General features: G+C 42.7%; 1 protein-coding gene across 1 annotated transcript in view; it reads left to right on the forward strand.

Annotated features, from left to right (window-relative positions):
- Positions 1 to 19049, forward strand: part of ACSL3 (acyl-CoA synthetase long chain family member 3) — a 128937-nt gene that overhangs the window by 33405 nt on the left and 76483 nt on the right. The window contains exons 2-3 of the mRNA XM_073625955.1: positions 13215 to 13604; positions 18698 to 18875. Of these exons, the coding sequence (XP_073482056.1) occupies positions 13254 to 13604; positions 18698 to 18875 (529 nt within the window). The 5' untranslated portion in view covers positions 13215 to 13253. The remainder of the gene's footprint in view (positions 1 to 13214; positions 13605 to 18697; positions 18876 to 19049) is intronic.

Raw genomic sequence — 19049 nt, forward strand, 5'->3', positions numbered from 1 at the left:
TTTTTTTTTTTTGTTCAACCCAGCGTGCTGAACGAAATAAAACTGCCAGCTCAGGTTGGAGCCATTGTACTAACAATCAGATTGTTGGAAGGCAACATTGATCTTCCCTGCTGCTCTATTGTGTTCTGACAGTGGGACGCCCCCCCCTGCCAGAATATTCCAGTCTGATTAGAAGCCGGTTGGTAGACTTTTTTTTGGACATGCTCCTTCGATAGAAGCCAGCCGTTGACATTCGGCTCGTGTGTACTAGGCTTTAGCTGGAGATGCTAGGAGCTCAAACATCAGTAGAAAAACTTTGGATGCTCATGTTAAAAGAACTATGGTCGGCTGCATTCACACCTAAGCGTTTTGTTTTCAGGCAGAAAGTTGCTTTTTTGCTGCGATTTTTTTTTTTTTTTTGCGCAGGTCAAAAGGTCCCCAATGTAAAAAACAGAAACAAGCCTGTAATCTGCCCAAAAAGAAGCTCATGTACTTTTTTGAGCTTCAGGTGTTTTGATTCAGGCTACAAAACGCTCAGATGTGAACAGGTGCCATTTAAATGAATGGGATTCTGCTTGTTTGGGCGTTTTTTTTTTTTCTGAAGTTTTACTTACGGGAATTGGCGCTGCTTGCTTGTTTTGTAGAGGTATATTCTTCAATAACATTCTCCTTATCCTGGCTTCAATAACTTTCCAAGTATCAGGCCTCGTGCACACTGGACGTTGAAATAATGTTATAAAAACGCCAGTAGCTTTTTGCGGTGAGTTTTTCAACATTTTTGCAATAGTGTTTTCTGGCGTTTTTTCCGTTTTTTTTTTTGTTTTTTTTTTTGTTTTGTTTTTTAAGCCAAAAACTGATGGCCTATGTGTGCATGGACACATAGGATAACATGATGGGGAGTTTATTGACTGTAAAAAAAAAATCTGAACCCAAAAAAACAGCTTCCATAAAAATGTCCAGTGTGCGTGAGGCCTTAAAGGCAAGCTATGGATGTCAGCAAGCTAGAGATTGCAACTCCTCTGTTTCTCTCATGATGAGTTCCTTTTGAAACATGGAAATAACTAGTGGCTAGAACTTCTTCAGATTTATGTTTACAGATTTTCTCTAAAATCCTTATTCATTGTTTAAAGGCTTTTTTTTCCTCGTTTTTAGGAAATTCCTACAGGCCTTTGTCAAGCCAGTCTTGTATAGCTCTGGCTGTCATTGCACATGTAAACAGACAAGGTTTTCCAGCTGTACTTTCATGTTTGGCTGGCATGGACACAGTTGGGTGTGTAACCCCCAAGGCGTATTTTGGGAGGAGATTGATGTAGAGCACCACTGGGAAACTCGCTTGATCATAAAAAAAAATGGGTGTAATTCAGGTCTATTTTGTTAAAGGATTCTTTTGTAAATTGTGAACCAAAGCTGTAGACCAGGGGTAGGCAACCTTTTTTGAGCACAGTGAGTCGAAAAACGTTTTCAAAGAAATTGAGAAAGTCAACTTCACACTCTCAATCACGAAAAAGATTTTTTATAAATAGTAAATAAATGCTTTAAACTACTTTTTTAGCAGTGAGAAATTAACATTCTGCTCTCACACCACAGATCAGACCCAATTCCTGCAACTCCACACCTCAGATCACTGTACCCCCCTGCACATCTGTCCCGCCGCTGTACCCCCCCCCCCCCCCCCCCCTCACATCTGTCCCACCGCTGTACCCCCCCCTGCACATCTGTCCCACCGCTGTACCCCTCCTGCTCATCTATGATATGATATGAGTGGTGAGAGGAAGCAGAGATGAGATAAATCTACCTGTCCTGGCACACTCATCCTGCTGATCCACCTCTCACCTCAGAGTGCATGGGTTCAGTAGTAAGTGACGCAAAGATTCAGGAATAATTTCAACAAAGTTCCCAGAAGCTCAGCAGTAATTCCACAAACTGTCACCTGATTGTGGTTTTCTCAATCACAGTGCAATATCTTCTTTCTGAGATTGGTAGTGGCAACCAAGCGAGTCATCTTTCTCCAGATGGTGGGGCGGGGCTAGCAGGACTGTGATTGGCTTTAGCAGTGGCCAATGACAGTCGTCCTCCTGAAAACAGAGACCACCACCCCGCCCCCCCAGCAGAACTGCACCCAATCTCTTCCCCCATCACAAAAGCCAACGATCACAGCTACAGCAAAGTTAGAGAACCAAACAATGTTTCCCATCTTTTACAATGTGTGGGGGGCACAGTGCCTCCCCCCTCAGTGCAGGTGTGGTGAACTCTGAAATTGGAATGTATTATTGTCTCGCCGACACTTCCCTGCACTGCTCTGCTTAAGGGGAGGGAGTCGAGTGCCGGCAAAAGAGGCTTTGTCTACCAAGGGTTGCCTACCCCTGGCTTATAGTATCTTATTATGCATGCCTACCATACATACAATGTACTACAGAGAGTTAGGACTAGTACATGTAAAGCTTGGTGTGTGTGTTGTTTGTTTTTTTTTTTTTTGTTTTTTTTTTTTTAATCAGTCCAGTGGGCTAAACACACAATATTAGTGCGGCGATCTCCCCCGCTGTGCATTTTGTGTGCCCACCAGAACACACTGATCAGCACTCTTAGCCATTGGCTGTGAGCACTGATTGGATGCTGGTTTCCTAGCATGCGCCTTTGACAAAAGCCGGTCTTTAGAGCAGCTTCTGTCAGACCGCTGTACACAAATGTTGTCTGGTTTCTGTTGAATTGGCCTATATTTGCCCAGTGTGTACCCAGCCTTTAGACTTGTGACAAGAAACCCTTTTCTTCCTAATTAACATGTATACTACAGGGGGTCCCCTACTTTACAAACATCCGACTTACAAACGACTCCTACTTACAAACGGAGGGAGGCAACAGGAATTGAGAGGAAATCTACCCCTAGGAAGGGAAATTCACTCCTGTAAGAGTTAATATGGCCAAAAAGGTGTCTCCACTGATGCTTTATCACCAATCCTTGTTTCCCTAATAACCCCAAATTTTCAAAATCCAATTGTCATTGGGACAAAGTGATGTGAAATCTTCTGAACAGGGGCACAGACAGCAAAACACATGTTACAGGGGTGATAACCCTTCCCTAGGCTATCTAAAAAACTTAAAAATAGATTTTTTGGCTGGAGCTACACTTAAAAAATGTACCTGTTCCGACTTACAAACAGATTCAACTTAAAGGGGTTGTAAAGGTAATTTTTTTTTTTTAAATAACAAACATGTTATACTTGCCTTCACTGTGCAGCTCGTTCTGCACAGAGTGGCCCCGAACCTGGTCTTCTGGGGTCCCTCGGCGGCTGTTTCAGCTCCTCCCCGCAAGCATTAACCACCTTAATGCGAGCTCCCGCATGGTGGTGAGTGCTTGCGGGCTCGCTCCCGTGATACAGCCGGCGGCTATAGCCGCTCGCTGTATCACTCGGCCCCGCCCCCCGGCGCGCCGCGTCATCGGATGTGATTGACAGCAGCGCGAGCCAATGGCTGCGCTGCTTTCAATCCATCCACTGCAGCCAATCAGCGACCAGGCTGAGCTGCAATGAAGATGACGAGAACGAGCAGTGAAGATTCGAGGCGTCAGGTAAGTAAAACGGGGGGGCTGGGGGCGGCGGTATTGTCAAAAGTTTTTTCACCTTAATGCATAGAATGCATTAGGGTGAAAAAATTTTTACCTTTACAACCCCTTTAAGAACAAACCTAAAGTTTTGTTTGTAACCCGGGGACCCCCTGTATTTGTGTATCCACCTAGTTTGCTTTTATTTAACATTGTATTTCCATTGAAATATTCTGTTTATTAGCAGGATACAAGATTTATTTAATAAAAGTCTAAATATTTTACGGTTTAATAAAGGCAGCAAGAATATCCCTCCTTGTTGGAATGCACACACAGATTTCATCATGGACTATACTTTGCTAATTGTTTGGAAAAGATGTGCTCCTAATTATCCCCCTGATATCGACTCTGTACCTACAGACTATGAATGGAAATCTCTAAATGAATTTAATTAAATCTAGATTATGAATTTGATACAGTTTCTGCCCCTTTTCAATTTATGCAAAGGATCTGTTGAGACGAAATTCTAAAGGGGCTGTCAAATCCAGAGTCTCTCTTCCTTATCTGTCCTTTTTAAGCACTCAAAGTTAAATATTTACTATGTTATAGGGCAGCCCTCAAAATTTCCAATCACCTGCTCGCATTTGGCGAGTGGAAATTAGCTGAGGGCGAGTGTGGTGCCACATCGGAGGGGGGGGGGGGGGGGCGCCTCTGGCAGGCGAGGTTGAAAGGGAGTCGATTCTCCTCCCATCAATCAGCCAGGAAACTGGGGAAGCGAGAGTAAGAGAAGAGCCGGCCAGATCACACAGAGAGGGGATCTCCTCCTGTAACACAGCTCGGCTCTGAAACGCGGGCCACTGTCAAAGTGCGGCCTCCTGGACTAGCTCCTTTGATAGACAGCACACTGGTCCAATACAGTAGTGTGATGTCTATCATAGGAGGCGGGACTTTGACAGTGGTCGGCGTTTTAGAGCCAAGCTGTTACAAAAGGAGATCTCCTCTGTGTGTGTGTCTCTCCTCCCTTTTCCCCACAGATTCCTGACCGATCGCTCGGAGGAGAATCTGCTCCCATGGGACTGCGCTGATGAGGCTGCATTAATGGACACTGATAAAGTTATTTAAAAAAAAAATATTAACTTCAGCATAAAACATTTAAGTGTAATTTTATGAGAAAATGTACGAGGGTGTGTTTAGGGGTTGGGTGGGGCAACTGGTGGACAGTAACTCTTAAAGAGGAAGTAAAGTCTTCATTTTTAATTGTACCTACAGGTAAGCCTATGAGCCTAAGCGCAGCAGGTGAATGGGCTCAGGTAAGTAAAATGGGGGGGCTGGGGGGGCCGGTATTGTCGGATGTTTTTTCACCTTAATGCATAGGATGCATTAAGGTGAAAAAACGTGAACCTTTACAACCCCTTTAAATAAAAATGGTAATTGTGCTTCAAACAATGGGTTGCAGTGACCATAAAGAAAAAAGGAAACTTTGGCCCTGCTGAAGTAAAGGATTTTTATATATTTTTTTGGAATCGTACTTCCCTCCGTGGGTGCAGCATCAGTTCAATGCTACATCTGTCCCTCGGTGCCTCTACAATGAGAACCAATCTATGGAATTCACGGATCGCTCAGTTTTCAGGGCTCCCTGAGCAGAAAGTTGCAGACTTGTTAGTCACAGATCCCTGCTCTGCCCCCTCCTCGCTCACTGGAGCGCTGGGCTGTGGAGGGGGCGGCCAGCTCAGGCTCTCAGTGGCTCCCTGAGATGGCAGTCCAGGCACCTGGCGGATCCAGGCTTTGTCGCAATGTCACGGTGCCTGGACTGAAATCGGCGACGTCAGCACAGCAGAGAGCGGTCTTCAGCCGTCTCTCTGAAAACTGGTCACAGGAGTGCAAAACGGACTGCACTCCTGTAATCCATAGGAGTACAGCCAAACAAGCTGTTGATCGATCAATTTGGATACAACCAGCCTACCGGATTCTCTTGTGATTTTTATTGCTAGCGGCTGCTATAGCCGATAGCGATTAGTCTTCTCCAGGCGGGGACTGCTTCCCCTGGCCCCCCCACCCCTCAGTCAGGAGAAGACAATGACCTGGCAAGAGGAATTCCCTCATCAACGCTGTTTGGGGAATCAAGCAAATTTCTTTATTGCAACCCGTGGTTGCAGGAAAGAATTTTGCTCCGTGTATGGCCGACCTTAGTACCCATTCACACATGATTGTAGACAGAGTCCACCCTGTGATTTCAAAATGCTGGATGCGTTTGTGATGTCATTACTTCTAATAGCCCCACAATTGGGCCACAATTTTTCCAGCAAAATCGTGCAAACAAAATCGTGGGGTACATGTTGCTCAAAAGAAGTTCAGATTCCGCTTGCAATCATCTGTGAATGAAGCCTTAGAGATATTGTAGCAAGTCTGACTTTCTATTTATTTTTTTCAACTTCAAAGCCAAATGGTATCACCTCCTAATGTGCTTTTTATATAAGCTATTCAAAATGGCGGCAGGATCAGACCATTTATGAGTAAGCTAAAGAGCAGGTAATCTTATTTTTAAAGGTACACATTTCATAGGAGAAACATAGACAAATGGGATTCCTGCTGACACTGAACATTTACAGTTCCAATCCTGCAGTGCTGATTGTAAATACTTTGATAAAAAAATGTAATTTCACGTATTGGAGCTGGACTTTGCAGATATAAACACCAATTAATACAGTTGTAAAGACTCTTTGCTCCACTGAATGGAATGCAATGCAGATCGCACTGAATGACGTTCTTTGATGGTCGGAAACTGTCAAAGGGGACCCTGGAAGTGACCTAATACATGCTGCTTCCGGGGTCAGGAACAAGATGGGGAGGAGAGCGGACACACGGCAGCACTCACTATGTCGGTCCCGGGCCTGCAAACGGGGTGTGTGAAATGCTTCCATCTGACAAATAAAGCCTGCTGTTTGCCTGTTGCCTGACTGTCTGACAAAAGTGAGTGAATCGCCAATATAGCTGGACAGAATTAAAAATAATATGACAGATGAAGAAGTTCGCATGTGTGTGTTTGTTTTTTTTTTTTCTTTTTAAACTCGGTTTGTGCTATTTTGCCTGGCAGCTTTAAAGTTTCTACATCAAAGATCTTGTGAGAACAGCACTTGAGTGCTAGACTGCTGTTTTAATCCCTGCAGGTTCACTCCAGGTCAGTGCCCTGCATCCTGATCTATCATTAAGGGATGGCTCTTAAGCTTACCTAGCTGTCAAACAGTGTGGTTCTATGTAATCCGTTACACATATACTCTGTAAGAAAAATTGCCCTCCTTTTATTGGCTTTTTTCTAATTTGCATGCTTTGGAGATTGGTGTGAAGCCAGTCATTTACAGTGTATTTTCAGTAGCACTGCTGGTGATTTAATGATCGGTAATTAGATTCACCACAATTTAATTTTAATTTGCATATTTTTATTTCTGAAATTGTTGCCTGCCTCTTAAATGGAAAACATTTATTAGTTTTAACTACTTCCATACCAGGCCTATTCTGGCACTCCTCTCCTACATGTAAAAAAAAAAATATTTTTTTTTGCTAGAAAATTTACAACCCCCAAACATTATTTGTTACACGGAATTTGCGCAGCAATTTTTCAAACAACGTGTGTGGTGTGTGTGTTGTGTGTGGGTTTTTTTTTTTTTTTTTTTTTTTTAAATTTAAAAAAAAAAAAAAAAAAAAAAAAAGTTAGCCCTGTGGTCTGAATGCCATTTACATATGCGGGGTGACTTATGCGTTTACTTCTGCGTGCAAAAAACACGCAGATGTAAACATCCCTTGTAATAGGAATAGGCATGACAGTTCCTCTTTACAGCAAGATCTGGGGTCTAGAAGTCCCCAGATCTCGCCTCTAGCCTGGAAAGCCTAAAATAAAAAAAAAAATTAAACTGTCTGCTTCCCAGCCGAGGAAACGGCAGTGTTTACATCTGCAGAGGCTGGACGTGACATCATAACATCTCTCCCGGCCTTCGAAGGTCATAGAGACTGCCGGAGACCATCTGGTCGGCTGTATTCTCAATGGTAAATGGCCACCGCCGGCCGGTTCATTCTCCAGCTCGCCGATCGCACAGGTGAGCCGGTAGAAGCACCGGAGGGGGAGGATGTCCCCTCCCAAATATAAATTAAAAATGTGTGTGTGTGTGTGTGTGTATATATATTAGGGATGCACCGAAATTTCGGCCACCGAAACATATCGGCCAAAAATGGCCTTTTCGGCAATTTGCTGAAAGGGAAATGTTACCGAAAAAAGGGTCGGGCCATCCCGCCGGGTGCCGCATATGTTTCATTCCGCGCACCCCTCAGAGTCTTCCCTCCCTCCTCCTCCTCCTCTCACTCCTGTCCTACACAGCCTCCCCAGTGCTTGGTAAGGAATGTCACGTTCACACGCTGTGTGTCAGAGCTGGATCTGAATCGCCGTGCAGCCGATGTAATGATGTCCCGCCTCCTAGACCGCCTCTTGTGATAGACGGCACTCTGATCCAATGCTAGGAATCCTTGTGCTGTGTGTCATAGGAGGCGGGACATCGGCTGCACGGCGATTTAGATCCAGCTCTGACACACAGGGTGTGAGCCTGATATTCATTACCAGGCACTGGAGAGGCTGTATAGGACAGGAATGAGAGGAGGAGGAGGAAGGGGAGACTAAGGGGCGAACCGGGATGAAACTGGCTGCACGGCGATTCAGATCTGACACACAGCGTGACATCTCTTTACCAGGCACTGTGGAGGCTGTACATGATGGGCACTGGCAGGCTGCAGAAAATGGGCTCTGGCAGACTGTACATGATGGGCACTGGCAGGCTGCATTGATCTCCTGTACCATGTCCCCAGTGTCTGACCATCTCCTGTAATGTGTGTGCAGTCTCTGACCATCTCCTGTACCGTGTCTGCAGTCTCTGACCATCTCCTGTACCGTGTCTGCAGTCTCTGACCATCTCCTGTACCGTGTCTGCAGTCTCTGACCATCTCCTGTACCGTGTCTGCAGTCTCTGACCATCTCCTGTACCGTGTCTGCAGTCTCTGACCATCTCCTGTACCGTGTCTGCAGTCTCTGACCATCTCCTGTACCGTGTCTGCAGTCTCTGACCATCTCCTGTACCGTGTCTGCAGTCTCTGACCATCTCCTGTACCGTGTCCGCAGTCTCTGACCATCTCCTGTACCGTGTCCGCAGTCTCTGACCATCTCCTGTACCGTGTCCGCAGTCTCTGACCATCTCCTGTACCGTGTCCGCAGTCTCTGACCATCTCCTGTACCGTGTCCGCAGTCTCTGACCATCTCCTGTACCGTGTCCGCAGTCTCTGACCATCTCCTGTACCGTGTCCGCAGTCTCTGACCATCTCCTGTACCGTGTCCGCAGTCTCTGACCATCTCCTGTACCGTGTCCGCAGTCTCTGACCATCTCCTGTACCGTGTCCGCAGTCTCTGACCATCTCCTGTACCGTGTCCGCAGTCTGACCATCTCCTGTACCGTGTCCGCAGTCTCTGACCATCTCCTGTACCGTGTCCGCAGTCTCTGACCATCTCCTGTACCACGTCCGCAGTCTCTGACCATCTCCTGTACCACGTCCGCAGTCTCTGACCATCTCCTGTACCACGTCCGCAGTCTCTGACCATCTCCTGTACCACGTCCGCAGTCTCTGCGCTGTTTGCGCAATAGATTGTGCGCACATTTTCCATTTATTTTGAACAGCAGCTGCTTTTACGCATATTCTACAGGTGAGATAAGCATCAGTAAACAGATGAAAGGCATCTTCTAGTGCACTGCAATCAGGCCATCCCAATAGCTAGATAGATATGTCTCTGTCTCATAAATAAACACTATTGCAAAATCTGAAAGTTCTATCTGTGATAGTTTCTGGCTGAAATGTTAACACCCTTCCTCAGGCAGGAACATGCATAGAATAATCATGACTCCATAGATATATAAAACTTACAAATAAGGAATCGATTACATCATTAAAGCGGAGTTCCACCCAAAAATAGAACTTTCGGTGTCACTTTTGGCACCTTTTAGGGGGGAGGGGGGAGCAGATACCTGTCTACTACAGGTATTTTTCTCCCACTTCCGGGCACAGATACCCGAGCCACCCATGGGTATCTATGCCACTTCCCGCACCTCCCGCTGTCTTCTGGGAGACACACGGGTCCCATAAAACAGCAGGGACAGCGCAGGGCAAGTTGCGCATGCGCAGTAGGGAACCAGGAAGTGAAGCCACAAGGTTTTAACCTCAAAGCATGTGACACATTATGAGCAATTTACATTATTGTAAATAAAGGCATCAGAATTAATAGATTCTTTGGTTTAAGTAGCCATGGGACCTGTGTAATTGTATCTGACAGAAAATGCAGAGACCGGTATTCAGAAAAAAAAAAGTAACTAGTAGGTAATGGTCTGTAATCAGCACTGTGCACTCCACAGTGCACACCAGTGGCCTCGTGTGAACAAGCCCATGACTGGAGTGAATTTATGTCTCTGCTAGGTTTGAGTGAGGTCAGTAATCAGGTAACCCTTTCTCTGCCAGGCCCTGCACTCCATTTTTAAACTCAGGTGGCCAGGACATTTTTGCAACTTTTCTTTTGCTTTAATTTTCCCTTATAACTTTCAGAGTTTGTTAAAGACCCCCCCCAACCATATATTTTCTGAAAGCATATGACCAGTAGAATATAAACTAGGTGCTACTGATTTTTTAGGGCACGATATTTGTGCAAATTTTTATCAAAACAATATTTACGTTTAAAAATGCACTAAAATCATTATTGGCAGATAAAAACACTGCACATTTTTACAAAATTCCTACTAAATATAAAAGCTTAACCTGTATTGAGTTAATAAATAACAAATATTTATAATTTTTTAAATTTACGCCTTTTTTGCAAAATTGGTGAAAACTGAACGTATGCAAAAAATGTAAATAACCACATTTCTCTCAAATTCTGAAAGTTTTCATTGTTCCCTTACAGCTTTCAGAGTTTAAGACCCCCCCCAAACCATATATTTTCTGAAAGCATAGGACCAGTAGATTAAAAAGAAGGTGCTACTGATTTTTAAGGTCCCATGATATTTGTGCTAAAAATTCTCTAAAATCATTTTAAGTAGATATAAACACAGCAAATTTAAATTCCAACTAAATATAAAAGCTCAACCTGTACTGGAATAATAAATAACAAATATTTGTAATTTTTAAATTGCTCCTTTTTGAGAAATGGTGACCATCGGACATACTCAATTTCTCACTGTGGAGGTCTTCTTTTTTCACTTACAGCTTTTAGAGTTTATAAAAGACCCCCCCCCCCCCCCAACCATACGCTTTCTGCACATGGCTGATAGAATAAAAAGAAGGTGCTACTGATTTTTAAGGCACTGTGATATTTGCGCAAATGTTTATCAAAATAAAATTTTTGCTAAAAATACACTAACCTCATTTAATGATGGATTCATACATGGCAAATTGTACCAAATTTCTGTTAAATTCCTAGTAAATATAAAGGTTATAACTCTATTAAGTTTATACATTTTCAAATTTTGTAAATCCTTTCTTTTTATTTATTTATTTTTTTTTTTTATTGCACCTTTTTTGTGAAATGGTGAAAACTGAAGGTACGCAAAACTGTAAATAAAAACACTTTACTCTAAAAATCCGGAGGTTACCATTTTCCACTTACAGCTTTCAGAATTTGAAATAACCCTTCAAACTAGACCTTTTCTGAAAGCACATGACCTGTAGAATAAAAAAAAAACTACTGATTTTTTTTTTATTTTGGCCCCACAATAATTGCGCAAATGTTCATCATATCGCCATTTTCACTAAAAATACACTAAAATCATTAATGGTGCACGAAAACGCAACATAACTTGCTAAATTACTACTAAAGCATCATTCACATGTGGCAAACTAAGGTGTACGCCCATGGAGGGCCATGTTTACCCGCACGGGGATGCACAGGTGTTCCTGCAGGCAGTTCTGTAGGTCTGTACAATGTACGGACCTGGCAGTTAAGGGTCCTTTCACACAGGCATGCCCTGCTCCATGTGGCAGGACATCTGTGAGTAGATCTCTGGCTGAATTGGAACCGAATGAGACAGATGGCACTGTCGGTCATTCCTGTTTAGTTTTCTTTTCTTGCATTCTGACAGCAGACGGTGGTAGACCTGTGTTGGATCTATGGACTGGCAGATGTAAATGGACGTGTGTGTATTTTACATCCGGCTACATCTGATTCATCATGTTTGGGTTTGGGGAAAAATGGAAGTCTTTTCCAGTGTTCTGTGTGTGTGGGTTTTTTTTTTTTTTTCCTTTGGTCCTGAACCACCTGAAATACTGACATGCAGACCTGACCAGGGTGATATTAACCACTTGCTGAGCACGCTATACCCGAATGACGACTACAGCGCTGTCGTCTAGTTCTGGGATGCCGTCTGCTGATCACAGATTGAGGTAAAGAGCCAATCGGCGGCTTTTTAACCATGTGATCAGCTGTGCCCAATCACAGCTGATCACAGAGGTAAATAGATGCCTGTTATTGGCACTCCTGTCAGCAAGAGGAGAGAAGAGACGATAACTGGCTTCTCTAAAAGGGACATCTACACTGATAATCGGCACTGATTATCAGTGCCGTCCCACTAGTGCTGCCAATCAGTGCCTCCTCATCAGTGTCACATACCAGTTGTTTTTTTTTCCTCCGTGCATAGTATGCATGAAGGTAAAATACCTTCAGCCTTTACAACCACTTTAATAGAATATTAATCTTATGTTCACAAATACCTTTGCTGGGAACACAATGAATTCAGTGTTATACAAAAGACATTTGCTTAAAAAAATGTTTAATCTGTTGTGCGGTCTATAAAAAAAAAAAAAAGAAAAGTTCAGCGTAAAAAGTCTGGGCTTTAAGTTTTTTTTTTTTTTTATTGTTCATTCAATCTTCTCATTGATTGGACTGGATTGTGTGTTGATGTATTTGCCACGTATGCAGCACAGCCCGCAGTCCGACTGGTAGTATTACACGTGTAAGGTCTGCAGTGGTCAGAACGGGAGAATCCCTTATTTTGTCTGTTGGCAGTATAGTGGATACATCAGAAGTAATCGCTGCATAAAAAAGTCTCAGCTTTTTCTTTTGTAAATTTAGAACTTTAAGATTAATAACTTTATTTTGTCAAGCTTTTCAGAGCAACGCTCAACCTCCTAATTCAGTAGTCTTTTTTTCAGTAATCCAATGTTTAAAATGACTCCCGTTCTCTACAATTTAATAAAAAAAAAAAAAAATAATAATTAAAAAAAAAAAAAAAAAAGGTAGGTAGCTGCACCTGTAATAGAAAATAATAAATTGTGTGTCTTGTCTGAGGTTAGCTCCATATTTTGATATTTTGCAGGACTTGTAACATTGCTTCTATCTGACACTTGTAGGTGAAGGGGCTGGTGGGTGGGTGTGGGCTGTCTGTGAACCTGTAAGATAAAATTAAATTATTTCCTTTTTCAATATGGTACTAGTTTCACACCCTAAAATGATGTTGGAAAGAATTACCCTTATCAAATTTTTATTTATTTTTGTGTGTGTGTGTGTGATCTCGCTAATGGGATGTAAGCAAAAATGTTCGAAGTTTTCAACTCAGAAAATACAAACACCTATACAGTTCCTGTTCTCTCCTAACAAGGTTTTTTTTGTTTTTGTTTTTTTCAGGTTTCTTAGATACAATCTTCATCTTTCCCAGTATCCAAAATGCAGATAAAAGAAGACATGAATCCAGTGCTGCTCTCCATTTTGCACTTTTTTATGTGGCTTTATGGCGTTATTTCATTTGTTCCATGGTTCTTGCTGTCCAGAGCACGAGAGAGGCAGAGACTTGCTAGACGAATAAAAGCCAAACCTGCCAGTGAGGATCCGAACAGCCCCTTCCGCTCAGTGGATAGCTTCCAGAGTCTTGCCTCCTCACTGTACCCAGGCTGTGATACCCTTGACAAGGTCTTTAAGCACGCTACAGACCTTTTCAAAGACAAAGGATGCTTGGGAACCAGAGAGGTGCTAAATGAGGAAGATGAAATCCAGCCGAATGGAAAAGTCTTTAAAAAGGTGCGTGAACACAAATGTGTTGGGGTAAAGCCTGAACTTTATTGTAAAAGGTCAAATGTAATCCCTGTGTGTACTTTTCTTTTAATCATATGCTTTTGATTTAAAGTGGACATTCAGTGAAATTGAAGCTAAAGGACTTGTCTCCCACTCAATAAATATCAAGGGATTACAGTAGCTCTGGTCATTATCTACATCAGTCACCTAGGTGAATGACTGTAGTCCCACTGACTCCTGGGATTTTATCATCGCTAATCCCAGGAGTTGGCAGGTTTTGTTTTTTTAAATTTTTTTTTTTTTTAACCATAAGTTTTTCACACAAGGAGGGCAGAGATGGGAGATGATGGGACGATGTGTGCATCCAAGAACCACCAGTTTGTATTGCGCATTTATTGCCACACTGCACCCTTACTGCGTATGCGCTTCCAGCCTTTGTGTAGGCGTTCGCTGCCACTGCTAATAGTAACATGTACGCAAAAGGGCTAAAAGTGCTGTGCCTAAGGCTTGCACAAATGCATGAGATTTTAATGGCCTGCAGGGTGGAGCAACAGGTCCAGTACTCAAAATACAGCGCCCATGGCTTCTTTTTCTGCACAGATAAAATTGGACCAACACAGGAAACCAGAAAGTGAGAACTTCCAAATATTTACATGGAATTAATGATTTTAGCAAACTTCCTGAATAGGATAATCACTTTTTATATATAAAAAAAAATTTACCAGCTTTGCCTGGAGCTTCTCTTTTAAGTATTGATTGCCCATGCGTACAAAGTTTTACTTAAGAGAAGTATGACCAAAGCTTTTTTGGCCATACTTCTCTTGTGGGTCACAAGAGTGCACTTGTACTCTCCTTTGATCCAGAATCAGCTGTGACCACCCAATGTTTGGCTTATGTCAGAGTCACTCCAGGTTTTGGAATGATTGTCTGGTTTTAACCACCTGCCTGGAGGGACAAAGCAGAAAGAGGTAACTGACAGTCTTCACTCTCTTTTCAAAGCTGATGGGAGATCAGTGGTCTTGTGATCACTCAGTTCTAATTCTTAGTCTGTGGGCACAGCTGCAGTATCACACTGACAATGCAACATAGAGGTGAGTATGTACAGTGTGTGTGTGTTGTTGTGTGGTGTGTGTTTTTTGCAACCCTAGAAATTTCCTTTTAAGCTGCTTCTACATTGTGCAGCTACAAGCCAACAGTTTTCAGAAACCTTTGTGGTTAGCTTGATGAACTAACTGATGTTTGATTCAAGGAGGTGAATACCTTTGCAACAATAAATGACTACTTTAAAATTTTATTTGGTGTCATAAAGACTTTGAAGTATTAAATAAGTTGTAAAAAGTCAAATTAAATCTATTTTAAAGGTAATCTAAATTCGTGCCATACGCTTTAATTGCATAATATCAGCATTGTAATAGCAATACAAACCATAGTTTAATTTTGACAATCCAATATAAGCTTACTCGAAAATTGTTTGTTTTTAAGTTGTGAGTGTTGCCTGCCTGTTTGCTGGTCATCACTTCTTTGCTCATTCCTTTTTGATTTTACTTTTTGATTTCTAAGGACTACATTTCCCATGGTACCTTGCCTGCAGTGATTCCTGTATGGGCTCCACCTCCTGAAACTCTTCCTTCTCTTCAGCACCTCTGTAATTCACGAGGCAGGCTCTGTGAAATGTGACACAGCAGTGCTCATTGACAGGACATAGTGAATACATGTCATAGAATTCAGGGAAGTCATTTGGGAGGATTCTGCAAAAGATAAAATCCCATACTTCAAGATGATTAAAGCCTAAGTGTAGCCCCCCACACACACACACACACACACACACACACACACACACACACACACACACACAAAATTGACAACACAAGGGACACAACTTCCAGACAGTAGGATGTGTCCCTTGTGCAGATGCCTCTTAATCTTCTGGTGCTGCAGGGGTTATTACAATTAAGGCCCCTTTCACACTCGTGCAACCTGAAAGTTGTGCTATTTATTTATCTTTATTCTTTTGGTTCGCTTTTTGACGCGACTTGAAGCAATGCCTGTGTTTTATCTTGAGGTCTGTGGACCTCAAGTCACACCAAAGTCGGACCAAAGTAGTGCAGGGACTACTTTGAAGTCACACAGATATGAACGGTACTCATTGGAAATCATGAAACACGACTTGTCATGCAACTTTGCAGTCCCAAGTGTGAAAGCGGTCTAAGAGGCTGCCACAGGCTCTCGTCAAGAGAGCCTGACTATGCCTGCCCTTTCCTCTGAGCTCCTTCAATCATAGAAGTTATACTACAGCTGCTATGATAGTAACAGGATCTAAGCATGGAGGTTGGGTGAATGATTGATAGGTTTGCCCCCTCCATTCATAGATTGTGTTTCATTCATAAAAGCTATAGTATGGCGTCTGATATGAGCAGCTGGACGGAAAGGGTGGACATAGTCTGGCTCTCTTGATGAGAGCCTGTAATAACCCCTTAGTTGTGTTAACCCTTGCCACACCAGAAGATTACGGCAGTGGCGTGACATAGATGGAGGCTTTCGGCTAAAAGACAGGTCAACACAAGGGACACATCCTTCTGACTGTAAGTTATGTCCCTTGAGCTGTCTGCTGGTGTGTGTTTTTTTTTTTTTTTTTTTTTTTTTTGCTGTCAGATAAATAGGAGTAGACTAGAAATAATTGACATTCAATGTAAAAATCAATATAAGATTTTACGTTTTGACCATAGATACACTTTTAACTTTAAGTTAAATACCAAAAAAATGTAGACCAGTTTAACTAAAGCATTGGCACTCGTTTACAGCTTTCCTGCTAACTGGTAAAAATATGGCAATTTTGGCCTCCACCCTCATGGTAATTGTGTGACAAGCCCTTTGCTGATCAGCAAAATATTGTAATTTAAAGACCTGCGCTGTGGAAATAAAATAAATGGTGTGTAATAGGGCTGCCGCTGTAGTGAAAGGTAAGTACTGCAGAAAAAGTGACAAAAGAATTTTAAACTCAGCGCTGCGCCTATATACTACTAATATGCATGTATACAAACATCAACATGTGTATCATAATAGTATGTATAACAAAATATAGTGCTCAGTGCCAATATAATACACCTTTGCTGATCAGGCCTAGCTGCATTTCAGCAAGTTCTTAAATAGAAAAGGAGCACTGTTGATATTGATGCACTCCTTTTCCTCCCATTTTCTTACCCATCTGCCTCAGGATCATTCTCCCTATCAGACGGAGGCCAAGAACCAAACATAAGCGTTCAGCCCCCGAATATAGAGCATTGGTAAAACTCTTTGCAGTTTTGCATATGACCACTGAAGGGCAGTGTTGGTCTTTTGCAATGTATAAAGCTTCATTTTTGTGGTCACTTTCTCTGTAATCCTTGAAGATGATCTCATTATATATATTTTTTTGTTTATGTATACCCTAGCAAAGTACATTTTGTGGCCGCTTGAAACTTTCCCTGCTCAAGTCATCCTTGTTATTATGAACTGATGAATATGGTTTACATGACTCACCACACCTTGCCCCCAATACTAATGATGCTTGGTTTACTGCTGCATTTGATAGAATTTAATAGCTGATTTCCCACACTCTCTTCCTTAATTCTGCTGCATTTTATTAGTCTTCCAAAATAATCGTGTATTTTATGATTTTATGTAATAGACATTATAATTACTAAATCTATTGCCACAGTAAAATTTGAAAATCCTGGGCTATATCAAGCAGTCCCTAATTTGAAATTTGTCCCTTACCGACTAGTTCATTTGTAATGTTTCAGTCCAGGTATAAAAAATAAATGGTAGAATCGGATGTACTGTAGGATGCATGGGTGCAAGTTCCACATTATTTCTCTTTTAGGGGAGTAGTCTGATCACCCTTTGTCCAAGCAACCTCAGTTTGGAAATTAAAATGAAGTGCACTGGGTTTCTTCTCCTTTCTAAGAAAAAAATTCCATTTAATATTAAAGTGGTAAGGTCTTTACCTTTAGAGTGGAACTTTAGGCTAAGTAATTATAATGGACGAACAGGCAGGATTTTTAATAGAGAAGAGACATGCTTTGTTTTTTCTGCATTAAAACTACTTGCTTGCCTGTCTGCCCAGCTCACTGTACAAGTAGTTCGGCAATGCCAAATCTGACTGAATTCCTGCACATGCGTGGCAGTGATGTCATCCCCAGCCGGTGATCGGGACCCAGAAGCTGGCCACCTGAAGATGTCAGCGGCCGGAGGGGTAGCTGGAGGATGCCGCATCGCTGGAGCTAAGGTGAGTATTGTATTTTAATGCGTTAAAGCAGGGGTCTCCAAACTACGGCCCTCCGGTTGTTCAGAAACTACCATTCCCATAGTTACATAGTAAAGTTAACTTTTAGAAAAGTCAGGTTAAAAAAAAAAGTGCATTTTTATTTTTTATGCTTCCTATGCATTAACGTGAAAAAAACAACTGTCTGTGACCAGCCCCCCCCATTTTACTTACCTGAACCCTCGAACTTGTCCCACGGGAATGCGCTCTCTCTCTGCAGGGGGTTCTCGGCTCTTGATTGGATAGATTGATAGCAACCATTGGCTCCCACTGCTGTCAATCAAATCCAATGACCTGGGGGAGGGGGGGCCAAGTCCTGCATTTGGCCTCTATGGACACTGAATGCTGGACTCGGGAGCGCGCCTGCAAGGTAACCCCCCCGGGAGAGCGCCTTTTCCAGGGGGTTATCTGAGGTGGGGAGGAGCCGCCGAGGGACCCCAGAAGAGCAGGTTCAGGGGCTCTCTGTGAAAAACTAGCTGCAAGTGACGGTATGACATGTGTGTTTTTTTTTTTTTTTTTTTAAAACCCTGAACCTTTATTGTCACTTTAAAGCATTGCTGGTGCCATGCAGGTCTTCTGCAGATCTGTCAGTGTATCTGTTTTGCTCATACATCACGTAAGGGCAAGCCGATACAATCTGACAGGAAGAATCCATGAACTACCACGGTGCTTCTATTAAGAAGTTTGCGAACTACAAGCCGACAACCGCAAAGTATGTCAGAGATTAATAAAAATAAAAAATGAATGCAAGAGACCCGCACTTAATGCTTATGTCGATTTTCCTTATCTTTACCAGGTTATCTTGGGAAAGTACAACTGGATGACTTACGATGAGGCTTACTTAGCCGCCTCTCATTTTGGAAGTGGGCTTGCTGCGCTGGACCAGAAGCCCCGGTCGAACATAGCCATTTTCTGTGAGACACGAGCGGAGTGGATCATATCGGCACAGGCGTGCTTCATGTATAATTTCCCACGTGAGTAATAACCATCCCTCTCGCAGGAATTGACTACTTTGTCTGGGAATGTAATCCACAGAACACATTGCACTGCCTTATGTTATACTCCAGGGTGCCAGAAGCCTTCCCAATACTAGATTATAAGATCTGCTCCACACTCTGCACATCTGTTCTGTATTTAGTTTTTTTTCC

Source organism: Aquarana catesbeiana, linkage group LG04 (assembly GCF_042186555.1).
Source record: "Aquarana catesbeiana isolate 2022-GZ linkage group LG04, ASM4218655v1, whole genome shotgun sequence".
Classification (NCBI taxonomy): domain Eukaryota; kingdom Metazoa; phylum Chordata; class Amphibia; order Anura; family Ranidae; genus Aquarana; species Aquarana catesbeiana.